Source organism: Cyprinus carpio, chromosome A11 (genome assembly GCF_018340385.1).
Source record: "Cyprinus carpio isolate SPL01 chromosome A11, ASM1834038v1, whole genome shotgun sequence".
Taxonomy (NCBI): Eukaryota; Metazoa; Chordata; class Actinopteri; order Cypriniformes; family Cyprinidae; genus Cyprinus; species Cyprinus carpio.
Window position 1 is genome coordinate 6,760,970 of NC_056582.1, and position 14,540 is coordinate 6,775,509.

Below are 14,540 nucleotides of genomic sequence, written 5' to 3' on the forward strand. Positions count from 1 at the left end.
GAGATCCTCATTCTGAGAGATAACTGACCCACAGTTGCAATCTGTTGCATGGTCCAGAAATTTGACAGATTTGCACAAAATGTGAGCCGCCTTAGAAGTCGATTTCCATCTTTGATTAATTTTATAGTTAAAGTATTTCAGAGTAAAACATGAAGTTAGGGCTGTAATTAATTAAATTAAGTACTTAAATTAATATAAATGTGCAATTAGTCAACTGAATTCAGCTTGAATGACTAGTCAACTAGAAGAATCTTTAATGAGAGGCAGCCCTAGAATTGGCAGATATATGCATTATGATCTTTTTCAACTAGTTCAAGTGTTTATATGTGTGCACAAATTTCAAAGATAACGGATTTACAAAGATTGTGTTGCATATGTTGGTTTTTGTACCAGCTGCACGATAAAACTTTTACTGCTGTATATGCTGCAAGCTGTCAATGAGCAGAAAAACAACATTTGAGATAGTTGAAAATGATACAAAGACCATGGAGATATATCTGGGATAAATGAACTTTTAAAAGTATTCTGTGTAGTCTGTCATTAAATATGAGCTCATAAAAATGGTATTTGTATAACCATAAAAATTGCTGAAGCATGGTTTCTTGGATTCATATGTGGTTGACATTAACACTCATTGCTAACTCTGTAGGCCTATGTGAAAACAGTATTGCACCTGTAGAACCCTTTTCGGGACAGTTGAGTCATTTGCCTGCATGGACATGATTAGTTGAGCTCATATTGGGCTGGGAGTAAAGTGGTTTCATATGAGAGACGTGTGCATGTTTGAAGAGTTCTGCGAGTAGTATGTGTCTTTAATGCTGTGAATCTTTCAGTGGATGATTTTCAAAGACAATGAAAAGAGCTTCATTAAGACCTCAACAACTCAAAGAGAAGCTCCTTCAGGCCATCGATGCTCAAAGTAACGTGAGTAAACGCTGAGTTATAGACCCAAGTTATGACTTCAGTCTTTATGGTTTTGTCTAGTATAACCATGCTGCATGTGCTCATGAGTAGTAACTGTCACTTCATTTAATAATTCAGTTTAAGTACATATTGCAAATTCTATCCATTCTTTCAGCACTTTATGTCCTTTATGTGGAGAATATTAGGGAAGCAATATTTCAAGTATTTCAACTTTTTTTGTGGGTATTCTTACGTATTCTTGACCACATTTTTTATGTTAACTTCTGTTTTGCCATGCAGTGTCTGTGTAATATGCATCCCCACAAGATTTTTTATTATTATTATTTTTTATTTATTTTGCTGAGGTTTATTTTTATTATGTAACTCCCTGGGGCCTTTTTCACAGATTTTTAGAGGATTGAGTATGCAAGCATATCACATTTGCATTTGCAAACAACTGTTGACTGGGATCTGAAAGAGTCACTGCTGGTCTGGGGACTGCTGCAGGTCCACATGTGAGAGCAGATTCAAATACATGAGGCCCATCTACTTTCATGAGTATGACCAGCCTTAGAAAAAAAGACAGGAACAGACTCACTAAGCATTACCCATTATAGGATTTCTTTTTTCTTCTTTTTTTCATTGCATAGAGAATATTATGAAAGCATGGAAGTGACTTTAGCTTAACGTCTACCTGTCAGCAGATAGAGAACACATTGGCTGTATTGGATGTGATATGCTGCCTGGAAAGTTACCCCATGACTAAAGAGGCTCTAGTGGTAAGATACTAAATCACTCTTTTTACATTGAATTTATCCCAACAGCTGTGATATGGTGTGTCACACTGAAAATGTGAATTAAAATGATGGTTCACTCAAAAAAGCAAGTTGTTCCTAACCTGTATGAGATTTTTCTTCTGCTGAACACTCAAGATGATACTTGGAAGAATGTTGGTAACAGTTGCTGATCCCCATTGTATGGAAGTCCGTTTCTGCCACCGAATAAAATAAAAAAATAATAATAATAAAAAAGTCAGAATTGCGAGATATAAACTCGCAATTGTGAGGAAAAAAAGTTAGAATTGCGACTTTTTATCTCAAAATTCTGACATTTTTTTCTCAGAATTGCGAGTTCATGTCTTGCAATTCTGACTTTATAACACGCAATTGCGAAATATGAACTCGCAATTGTGAGAAAAAAAGAAAGTCAGAACTGCAAGATATATAAACTCACAATTGCGAGAAAAAAGAAAGTCAGAATTGCGAGATATAAACTCGCAATTGTGAGAAAAATGTCAGAATTAAAACTCGCAATTCTAACTTTTTTTCTTGCAATTGCAAGACATGAACTCTTTTACATCACACAAAAGTCAGAATTGTGAGATAAAAAGTTGCAATTACCTTGCTTTATTTTTTATTTAGTGTCGGAAACGGGCTTCCATACCATTGACTTCCATAGTATGAAAAAAAAATGAAATGCATACACACACTGTGAACAGTTTCTGTTTAATGCATTAATTTATTTAAATAACAAAACAAAAAATGCTCCCTTAAGGAATGATTAGGTTTGTTGTATTTCAGGAAACCAGGCTTGGAAAGTTGATCAATGATGTGAGAAAAAGGACCACAGATGAAGATCTTGTTAAACGTTTAAAAAATCTGATACGACATTGGCAGAGGCTGGTTGGAGGAAATGAAGTCACCACAGAAGAGCTCTCAAGCTTTGCAGTCAATTCGACTTCTGCTGAATGTATTCCTGGATCAACACAAACCCTTACTGAAAATTACCACAGTAACATGAGTGAGAGGGTTGAAATGTCTCAGGGTTCGGTACCAGATAAAACCAATTAATATCCAAACAATTTTAGAAAGAGTAAAATACCTGTCCATGCGATCAAACCATATTCATCGTCCATCGAGCTTTTACAACAGTCCACAAGCTGGAGAACATCTCTGTCCAATTATCATTCCCAAAATGACCATTATACCATTATCAAAGACGAGTGCAGGTCTGAAAGAAACACCACCCCTGCCAGTCACAGCGACGAAAAGCACTTTTTGGCAGCCACGGAACCAGCACAATCCACTTCCATTACTTCTCATCTTCCAAATTCATTTTTCCAAGATACACATGTAAAGATGCAACATCCTTCAGACCTCCTCAACATACTCAAACCTGCTACACTAAATGGTAACCTCGATGAGGTCTCCAGCACAGTGACAGACACAAACATAAGGCGTTTTGAGAATAAGATGAGGAAGAAACAGTATAACAGTCACACTGTCAAACACAATGGAGAGGACAGTACAAAAACTGACTCTCATACCTTTATCAAGCAAAACATTTGCAAAAGATTTCCAGAGATCAACAGGAAGTGAAATCCAGGGCAGTGATCATCTGAATAACAGCCTTTGTTCGTCCCAACAGACAGACTGGAGAGAGATGTCACAAAGTAAGATGATTCAGAATAGCTTACTGACTTCAGAAAAGTCAGGGATGAGCTTCTCTGTGGGTGAGAACATCAAGGAAGAGATAGAGAATTCCAGAGAGTGCAGAAAAACTCATGGGTTTATACCAGAGTTCCCTGTGAAAGCCCTTCCAGGGGTCAGCCGAGAGGTCACGGAGCCAGACCTTGTCAGGATACGCAGTCAGCGATAGCATGGTGTGAATGGCTGTTACGATAACCAGAATAACTGGTATGACTGGACTCAGTCCATCACCCTGGATCCATATGGGGATGGGAGTAAATTTAAGATTTCGCCTTATGTTGGCATAGATTACAGACTATGAGTTTTCAGAGGCATGTTTCTATAATCTATATCTGTAATAAGTACAGTAGTTTGTAAGCAGTAAGACAGTAGATTAACTGTCAGCAAGACATCACATATGAACATACAAAACCAACATGTACACTACCAGTCAAAAGTTTGGAATATTTTTTTTTTTTAAGTTTATGCTCACTAAACCTGCATTTATTTGATCATAAATACAGTAAAAACAGTAATACTGTGAATTATAATTAGAATTTCAAATTACTATTTAATGTTTTAAAATGTAATTAATTAATCTGATGCAAAGCTGAATTTTCAGCATCTATACTTCATTCTTCAGTCACATTAACTTTCAGAAATCGTATAATAATATGATGATCTGCTGCTCAATTAGTATCAATTATTACTGGTGCTCAGTTGGTAATAATGGTTAATAATTATTGTCAATGCTGAAAAGTTTTTTGGTGCTTAATATTAATACAATTCTTTGGTGAACAGAAAGTTCAATTAAAAGCATTTATTTAAAATAGGTAACCTTTGTACTATTATAAATGTGTTTACTGTCACTTTTTGATCAGTTGAATGTGTCTTTGTGGAATAAAAATATTAATTTCTTTTTTAGTCAATAAATTAAAAACTAAATTACATCACTAACCCTCAGTAATCGCAATGTTTGTATTTGCAAAAACTACTAATGACTTCAAAATAATAATAAATAAAGGCCGACATTCTAGTTTTGAAAACATGCTGAATGAGAAAGAAGGAAACTAATGCATCATAGGAAGAAAAAGAGAGCATGACATGAAAAATTATAGTAGTAATTTAATTTCATTTATTTATATAGCACAAATAAACACAACAGGACTTCACCACTGTTCTTTACAGATTATTATAAGACTAAGGTACATGACAAAGAGAAAAAAGAAAAGTACAGTAACACAAAGAAATAAAAACATAATTAAGATTTGTTAAACGCCCGGGTAAGAAGATAAAATTTTAACTTAGATTTAAACTCAAGTACAGAGGAGAGGGATCTCAGAGATAAGGGGAGGCTATTCCAAAGCCTAAGACCAACAACTGCCAATGCATGATCCCCTCTCGACTTCAACCACGTCGAGGCTGGGCCAATTCTGTTTGTGGACCGTAGACACCTGCCTGACGTGTTCGGACTTAAGAGTTCACATAAGTATGTGGGAGCAAGAACATTTAGACATTTAAAAACAAACAACAATATTTTGAAATCAACTTATTACACACTGACAACCAGTTAAGAGCCTTTAAAATAGTAATATGTTCACGTTTGCAGACTCCTGTAAAATTTCTGGCTGCAGCGTTTTGAACCATATGAAGCCTTGTAATAGAGGACTGGGATATTCCAGTGTATAAAGAGTTAAAATAATCCAAGCGGGATAGAACAAAAGCATGTGTTACTCTTTCAAGATATTTGGGGGATAGAAAAGACTTTAGATAGAAGTTTCAGGTGAAAAAAGCTTGACTTAACTACTGTGTTTATATGCTGATAAAACTTTAAAGAGGAATCCAAAAAGACTCCCAGATCTTTCAGTCGGTTTGATGTTAAGAGTGCAGGTTGCCAACATTAACAGTAGTTTCTTTACCCACAGTGGACCCAAACGCAATAGCTTCCGTTTTACTCGCATTTAGGTGTAAATAAATTTGAGGAAATCCAGGATTGTATATCATTTAGGCAAGCAAGCAAGGTTTCTAAACCTTTCCTGTTAGTACGCTTCAAAAGCAGATAGATTTGAGTGTCGTCTGCATCCAAGTGAAAAGACACTCCATGCCTCCTAAGAATCGTACCTAGAGGTAACAAGTATAGTGAAAACAGAGTTGGAGCCAAGATGGAACCTTGGGGAATACCACAGGTAAGAGAAGCTACAGTTGAGACAGAGCCTCCAATGTCAACTGGAAAGGTTCTGTCAGTAAGAAAAGATTTAAACCAACTAAGGGCACTTCCACGGATGCCCACATACTGTTCAAGACGTGTCAAAAGAATGCCATGATCAATGAGTCCCTATTCATAAGTAATTGATTGTCTTTCTTGTCAGCGTAATCTCTGATGGCATTTTTTTTTTTGCAGTGTGGGCGGTTCTTGTATGTGGGTGAGACCAAGCCATTGCTAATATGCGGAAATGAGCTTCGGCTGTGATAAAAAGGTGTGGGGGGGGGGATGCTGCCATGGTAACCAGGTGGGCCATTTGCACAAAACTGTTTGCAGCAAATGGAGGGGGTTAAAAAGGGGTCAAATTTCAAACCAGTTAAACTCAAATGTGATTAAACAGAAACAGTTTAACACATTCTTATACTCTGCATAGCATTTAAAAAAAATAAAAGACGTACTAGAGAATGAGCTGCAGAAAATGGAACATAATACACAACCATTAGAAAATCTACTGGCTAAAAAATCTGGAAGAATATCTATGCAATGTGCAATTTTGAGGTTTTTAAAGGAAATAGTAATTGAGTTAAGAATATACTTTATGTTATTTATTTCAAAGAGACCCAAATCCTTCAAGCACTGAGATTCCTTTTTATCCCCCATCAATTAATTACGATAAAAAATATTTAGTAGAGACTGAACATAGAAAAAACATGCATAATAAAATATAAACCAGAAGACCAGAATGTGTCTTAAGCCTCCAGCGAGGTGCTGGACATGGTGCTGCTCTTAGGAGTTTTCACTTCTCTGCTCCCTCCTGCACGCAGAGACTCGTCTTTAAGCTGGTCCTGCAACAGATAGCCAACAATCACCCTGTAACTGTAATGCAACCATAGTTAATGGGTAAATCAGAATGGGAAAGAGCTCTTCTGTGTTCCTTACACTCTTCCTCATAATGTGCTGACGGAGTTCTTCACGGGTCAAAGGTCGATCCGCTTCATCTATCAGAGAAGAGTCCTCTGCCTCATAATCATGCCTGAATCATGCACAATAAGATCAGTTGCATGTATTAACAAAATTAAGTCACATATTTAATATCTCCATATATTTTGCCTATGTGGCTCAATATATGAAAAGCTGCTCATACCTGGTAGCAGGAGGCTGAACATTCGCTTTGTGTGTCTGAACATCTAGTTTCTGACCCAGCAGGAACGGAGCGACCGTTTTCAGGTCAGAAGTGTTCTCCAGGTCCTGTCAACATGTGAGATTTGTTTACATTAAAGAGGTCATATGACGTTGCTAAAAAAGAACATTATTTTGTGTATTTGGTGTAATGAAATGTGTTCATGCTGTTTAAGGTAAAAAAAAAAAAAAACATTATTTTCCACATACTGTATATTATTGTTTCTCCTCTATGCCCCGCCTTTCTAAAATGCGTCGATTTTTACAAAGCTCATCATTCTGAAAAGCGAGGTGTGCTCTGATTGGCCAGCTATCCAGTGTATTGTGATTGGCCGAATACCTCAAGCGTATGACGGAAATGTTACACCCCTCACCCTACTGTGATGCCATGTCCCGATGCAACGAGACAAAAAACCAATAAAACCCATTACAAACGATGCATTTGTGACCGGAGAAATGACAAACAACAAGCACTACCCTACACTGCTCAAAACTTGCGTTTAAATCATCAGTGGCAAATCCTTTACATATGAAAAGGTACTTACAGGCTGTGATTCAGCATTATTGTCAGAGCACCGGCACTGTAGGCTACTCTCCCAGGAAACAGTCCTTGTCCTCAGTAAAATGTGTTGCACACATCTGAATATTTGGGTTGGACTGTTCTGGAATACAACTGAACCACTGATTTCTAGTTGTGTCCTCTTTTGGAAGGCCAAACAAAGTAGTTTCGCTTTCACAGTGAAACACACAGCGACTCCACAACATGGAAGCGGCGGCAGCAACAAAACTACAGCGAGAATAAAAGTTAGGCCTTCTTTCTTTGTGTGAACATTTGGGTGGTGTTATGCAAATCTTCCCACAGTGAGAAGACATGTGGGGGTGTGTTTAAACGAGGCATTTTAGGAGGGCGTGGACGAGTCTTAACTTTTATAAAGAATCTATTATCTATTCACGAACAGCTTGTAACACTCCAAAGAGAAAGGAAAACTTGAAATCACATCATATGACCCCTTTAAATTTACAAGTTTGGAATAACTACGATTTTCTAATGGTTTTCAAAAGACTCTTATACTCAGCAAGGCGGTATTTATTTTATCAAAAACTACAGTAAAAACTGTAATATTGTGAAATATTATTACAATTTCAAATGACTTTTTTCTATGTGAATGTATTTTGAAATGTAATTCACTCCTGTGATGCAAAGCTGAATTTTAGCTGAATATATTTAACTGAGGAATGAGTTGAATGTTTTTTCTCTGGTAATTGAATTGTATTTTACCTGCAATACTTTTTTTTTTTTAACCATACAATCTATTGCACAGCTTTGTATTTCTTATTTGTATTTGTTAAAGCAACATAAAATTGCTTTAACACTATAAAATAACCTGTACCTTCTCTCACATGCGTGCTGGAGTGAATAAAGTATTTTCTGTACCTTAGATTTAATGAAGGCTTGGATGGTGAGCAGTTCACTGGCCTTCTGCTCCACCAAGCCAAGGTATGTCATCAGATTACTGTCTGTGATCCCAGAGGAAGATCCCAGCATGCCTTCCATCTGCCCTAAGTTGCAGTCAGTCTTTTTGAACATACTGTCTATCCCTAGAAATGACATCAACATAAGTAACTGCTACTTTGAAGTATAAACGTTTTATATATAGTAAGTAATATTCTTCTTCCAGTGTGGTCTTGATTTTTCTAGGGATCATAATCATCTGTTGATGCAGGTGTGATTTTGCTGGTACCTGTTTTGATCTGATCAAGGATCTTGCTGATGTGATCAGCCTGGTCTTCATATTGTTGAGTCTGTGCCTTACACTCTTGCAGTTGATCCTTCACCTGTTTTAAAGCCACCTGACTTTCCTGTTCCTGCTGGCGACTTTTTATGTTCAGCTGCTCCGTATCTTTTCTAATCTAAAAGAGCATCAAGACAAAAAAATGGGTTTAAAATTATATTAAAATATCAATATGAATAACATTATGCACATTGCATGTTCATTCAGCCTGGAAGGAGTAGTAATTTTCAGCATTGTTATTGTTGACTAAAACTAAAATTATTCAAAACCATTCCTGTTAATTGAAATCTAGCTGGAATAAAATATAAATATTGAAAAAAAGAAAGAAAAAAAAATGAAAAAGCTTAAACAGAAATGAGAAATGTTGACACACTGACCTGTTGGATTTCCTCTCTCAGTCTCTCAGCTTCTGCATTCTGTTCATTCACGTAGTTAAACAGAGCAAAGTTTCTTTCTTCACCTGTTAAAAAAAAAAAAAAAATCAGTTGTAGCATAACACACTGCAATCTTTTGCTAGCACAAAACAGAAAACACAAAGCTCACCCTGAATGAATTTTGTAACCAGCTTCCCCAAATTATCTTCTCCAGTCAGTTCCTGAATCTGCTGGAAAGCCTTCCTCAGAGAGTCAGGTGTCTCTTCTCCGGCGTCTGCCTTCCTCTGCTCCTTCATATCTGCCATCAGCACACTTGGTTAACTCTTCAGCCAAAATACAGTTGCATTTGTGATTCATTACAATAACTGCTCTCTGACCCTGTCTGCGTTTGTTTTTTTTCCCATTATCCATGTTGGCTCTCTGATTATTCTTGGTGCTCATGAACTCTTTGAGTTGGTGTTCATGAGCGATGACTCTCTCCAGCTCCTGCATCTCAGCTGAGTACTGTGCAAGATCCTTCACCGCCTTCTCCTTTATCATGTTTGTTTTGGTCTGAGCATCCACTCTGAAATACACACAGATAACTCGAACCATCTTCAAACGTCCAAAAGACTTAATGAGGGTATAGCAATTTATAATACCATACAAGATGCAAAAAAAAAAAAAAAAAAAACTCGGATAAAAGTGGTGTGCATTTTTTGTGTGCACTTTCATCGTCGTCTATTTAAATTGCATTTCATTTTGACGATGCTAAATGCACAGATATTACAAGAATTCAGTTTAATTAAAAATGACACATTCAATTTAATCTATACTGCACGAGAGAATAATATTAACCAATAATATTGAACTGAAGACTTTACATTTACATTAAATTGTCATGAATGCAGGCCATTAAATTTCTTAAACCTTAAAACTACTAATAAAATCCTATGAAGTCATGAAAAGTTCTATAATGAATCTAATGTTTTTTTATTATTATTATTATTATTATTATTATTATTATTAGTTTAGCTCATTGCTCATATATTTCATTAGATTTTATTTAAAAATATTGTTGAACTGACATTCATTAATACAAAGGTGTGTAAACACTGGATAAAATCATGTGCTGAACAACATGAAATGGGATTTTAGTTTTAGTTTTTATTAATACATTTAATTAATTAAATAATATAATATTTCAGTTCTCATTTTTCTGTTTTATTTTTATTTATACGTTATTATTTATAGTTAAATTATTTATAATTCAGCTTTATTATAATTAACAAAATGTTTTTAATTTTCATGGCCTGGAAATCGCTTGTCAAAATTCCCTGATATTTCCAGGTTTTTATGATTGTGGGAACACTGTATATTAGCAAAGCTTAAAATCTCAAAGTATCTCACTTTGCATCATAAGCTGTGGCTGACTTGTCGACAACTTCAGCAATATCCTTACGAATATCTTGCAATACCTGAAAGAAAGACAGAGCACCTGTTTTAAAGGACTAGTTCACCCAGAAATGAAAGATTGCTGAAAACTGACTCAACCTCCTGACTCAGGCCATTCAAGATGTAGAAGAGTTTCTTTCTTCATCAGAACAGATCTGGAGAAATTTAGCATTACATCACTTGTTCACCAATGGATCCTATGGATGCCGTCAGAATGAGAGTTCAAACAGCTGATAAAAACAAAAGGGGATGGACTTTTTCACTGAAGGAGGCGTTATTCTGGATTTTGGCCAGAAGTGATGGTATAAAGCCAAAATGTCTTAATGATGGATTTGCTACCTACAAACATGTTTTTTTAAATTTTTACAAAATCCAACTGATAGACTGGAGTCATGTGGATTACTAGTGATGTTTTTATCAGCTGTTCGAACTCTCGTTCTGACGGCACCCATTTATTACAGTTGATCCATTCGTGAGCAAGGAATGCGATGCCAAATTTCTTCAAATCTGTTTTGATGAAGTAACAAACTCATCTATATCTTGGATGACCTAAGGGTGAGTAAATTTTCAGCAAATTTTAATTTTGGGTGAATTATTCCTTTAACTGTGTTCAATCAAACTCATTTTACACAACACTCCAGAGCTGCCCAGAATCCACAACCTTTTCCAGTTTGCGATACAGCTGCTGGAATCGGGTACGCTGCATGTGTAGTATCTCAATATCTTTTCTGTGCTGGCTGTTTATCTTCATCTGTTCATTAAAGCGAGCACGAGACTGCAGGGACAACAAGGGAAAAATACATTAATGGAGTAGTTCATCCACACATTGGGTATGTTTAAATGCACTGCTTTTCGCCAATCCACATGAATCCAATCCACTTTCAGTTTCTGAAAGTTCTGTTTATGAACCCTAAACTCTGCAATCACAAATTTGTTTACATGTGCATTACATGTAGTCGCTGCATTCAGAACGGCTGCTTCTGCCTTGATGATGTATCTATAGAGCTAACAAACAAGTCAGAAGAGCTTTATAGATGTCACAATCCCTAGCATTACAGACTCTTGCCACTTTACCCTGGACTTCATTCCCCATAATCCTTTGCCTGGATTTATCATCACTGATTGTATTCACCTGTGTCTTGTAACCTCATCTGTCTCACCCTATTTAAAGCCTGGTTCTAAACACACTCAATGCTCAGTATTGTTAGCCTGTAGCATTCCTGCGGTCTCCCGTAGTTTCCTGTGTTACCTTGTTCCTTGTTTTTGACACCGGACTGTTTCCTTGTTTTTTGATTGTTTGCTGCCTGCCCTGACCTTCGCCTGTTTATTGGATTACTCTTTTGTCTCATCCTGGATTATGATTGTTTGCTGGTGTTTGACCCTGCCTGTCTGACTACGATTCTAATAAAAGCTGCATTTGGATCCACATCTCCGTTGTCACAACTCCAGCATTACAATAGACAAAAAATGAAAATATTCAGTTTCCTTCACTGACCAGTTATTAAGATGTAAGAAGTAAACGCATGTTCATAAGTTGTAAAATGTATGTAAATTTACAGTACACATCAGGGCACTGCACATCTGCACAAGTTATTTTTGAATCTAAATCATAGATAATCAGTTTTATTACAAAGAAATTAATTGGTAGTGTATAAACAGATACTGAGACTCACTCCAGCGCAGCATTATCTAAAGAACAAATTACATCAAGTTTTGCATGGCCAAATGTTTCGCCATAGAATCTTGTCCTGTTTACTCTGGCCAAAAAACACTTAAATCAGAAGGGTCTGATTTACATGTAAAGTGCCTACAACTTTGTTGTCTGTAAAAATGCATGGTGTAAAATGTTTGATTCTCTGTTTACCCGATCCAGTTTGCTCTGTGTGGTACGTATGGCCTTCTGAATGTCACGGGGCTGAGAATTGTTACTGTGGGAAGCCTGTCCTCTTTTCATTTCCACCAGTTTTTTCTCCATAATCATGATCTGTAAACCGAACGCAAGCAAATAACTACATTTTGCACAGTATGAGAATGTGTTTTGTGACTATGTTTAATACTTAGGCACATATGCACCTCTTTTTGCAGCTCTGCTTGGGTCTGTTTTTCTTTCTCGATTTCTTCGTCCAGCTTGTCGCGCTGCTTCACCAGAGCTCTGACAGCCTTAACAGCCGGACTTTCACTCTCTCTGTGCGTTCGCAGCAACCTCTCTTGTTCTCCACGCAGCTCAGCAATCTGTTGCCTGTAGACAAACACGCACAATTGCAGTAAATAATGCAACACTGTTGTGCAAAATGATACGCATCTACTGACAAATCATAACTAGTCTACTCCTAAAAGAAAACCAATGCATTTTTAGAATAAAAATAATATTTACTTCATATATGATCAGTGCCATTTTTTTTCTCTATGTGTGTGTGTATTAATGTTATTTTAATGAAATTTATTTTTTTATTTATTTTGTTTTATTAACCTGAAGGTAAATTAATAAAAATGGCTCCTGAAAACATCTTGTGGGTGACTGTGGGACTGACCGCTGTTTGCGTAAAGTTTCTTCTTCCTGCAAGTAGAGCTCGCGATTCCTTTCCAGTCGGCGTAACTCCAGCCGCAGTCGGTGTACTCTTTGTAGATCTGTCTCATCTGGACACAAACATCTGGTTGCATAAGAACATTCATCTACATGATAATAATTCATAATCATCAATTACAATGTTTTAATTGCATACCACTTTCACCCACACTGCTGTCAAAGCCAGCTTTGGTCGGGGGCCCTCCGCCAGACATCATGAATCCAACACTGGGCTAACAACAGAAGATTTGAATTATGAATAATAAACACAACACACAAGTAACAACAAACTTCACCGTCACCAAGTCATATGATCTGTAAAAAAAAAAAAAAAACAGCAATCTCTGCAAACTTTTTTAAGTTCCCTCTTACGTTAAAAATAATAAGCTGGCTAGAAAATGTGGTACATTATCATTATGCAAACAATATTAAATAATACGGTATAAATATTTACAGTACAAGCTAAACATTTCACATGAAGTAACGTTATCGTACATTAAACGTTTGATTAACTGAGACTGTAAAATGATTTCATCTGCCCAGAAATCCCCTAGAAACCATCATTTCTAGTCATAATCCCATAATCTTCTGTTGTGCGAGTCTCGATCGATCCATCAAATACAAAAACCCAGAGGCCTTTCAATAATAATAATAATTTACGTGAGAAATGTATGAATGAATAGGTTAAGGGAAGTGACATTATGTTCCCCAGAGAAAGAGACGGTGGCGTCTGACTTTCCCTCAACATTTCTGTGAGTGACTACTAACTATTAACTAACTAACTAACTAGGTTAATAAAGTCTTATCTTACCTTACAAACTCTTGAGGTGACTTTAATCGTCTGCCTCCGTTTCAGAGGGTTGATTGTTGTTAGCAACAGTATCTAAGAAAGATAACGGTCAGCAGGGGGCGCTGCATCTTACAAACACGAGAACAGTGGAAGGAACAGAGTGTTATTTTTTTTTATTATTAAAATTAAACATGCTTATGTATGAGGAGTCACACAACAAACACACACACCCACACACACAAATCAGTTGAGAATTTCAGCTGTATATGTATAGGTTTACGAGGACACTTTCTGTCAATTTCTTCCAAAATATTGAGATAGAGGCAGCTTGCTCCTGGACAGCAGGACATGATTTACACTGGATGTCATCTTCCAATCAAGAGAGGAGGCAGACAAAGACAGATAAATACACTGATAAGAGTGCACATACAGTACACTATACGAGACAAATCCTATTGGAATTTCAGTTTATCCTTTTGGATCTTACTGGATTCTTAGAGTCCTATTGGACATTCTGATTGATTTTAATGGAATTTCACTTTGTCCTATTGGATTTTATTTGATTCTTAGAATCCTATTGGACATTCTGATTGATTTTGATGGGATTTTACTGTGTCCTGTAGGATTTTATTTGATGCTTAGAATCTTATTGGACATTGTGTTTTATTTAATGGGATTCAAATTTTTCATGTAGGATCTTTTATTGATTTGTATCATATTGGACATTGTGATTTTTAAATGGAAATTCACTTTGTCCTGCAGGATCTTATTTGATTCTGTTAATTACTTACCTTTTAAGAGTAACTTTACTTTTTTTGAGTAACACTGTG

The 14,540-nt window shown here is 36.3% G+C and overlaps 1 protein-coding gene across 2 annotated transcripts; it reads right to left on the reverse strand.

Annotated features, from left to right (window-relative positions):
• Positions 1-5,841: 5,841 nt before the first annotated feature.
• Positions 5,842-14,099, reverse strand: odad1 (outer dynein arm docking complex subunit 1). Of its 2 annotated transcripts, none has more exons than XM_042766066.1 (15): positions 13,732-14,099; positions 13,078-13,148; positions 12,886-12,991; positions 12,428-12,593; positions 12,219-12,338; positions 11,016-11,129; positions 10,310-10,377; positions 9,298-9,485; positions 9,090-9,218; positions 8,924-9,006; positions 8,496-8,664; positions 8,189-8,352; positions 6,719-6,822; positions 6,514-6,607; positions 5,842-6,419 (listed from the first exon to the last, which is right to left on the reverse strand). In XM_042766066.1, the coding sequence occupies exons 2-15, from the start codon at positions 13,136-13,138 to the stop codon at positions 6,324-6,326; spliced, it is 1,662 nt and encodes a 553-aa protein (XP_042622000.1). In that variant the 5' UTR covers positions 13,139-13,148; positions 13,732-14,099; the 3' UTR covers positions 5,842-6,323. The 2 variants fall into 2 exon arrangements, with proteins under 2 accessions (XP_042622000.1, XP_042621999.1); XM_042766065.1 differs by having other exon boundaries at positions 13,078-13,153; positions 13,732-14,098.
• Positions 14,100-14,540: the final 441 nt, after the last annotated feature.

Coding starts and splice junctions, on each gene's coding strand:
- odad1 (XM_042766066.1), bottom strand. CDS start 13,138: ATGATGTCTGGCGGAGGGCCCCCGACCAAAGCTGGCTTTGACAGCAGT. Junction 6,823..8,188: donor AAGCCTTCATTAAATCTAAG/GTACAGAAAATA, acceptor ACATGTTGACAG/GACCTGGAGAACACTTCTGA. Junction 6,420..6,513: donor AGCACATTATGAGGAAGAGT/GTAAGGAACACA, acceptor TATCTGTTGCAG/GACCAGCTTAAAGACGAGTC.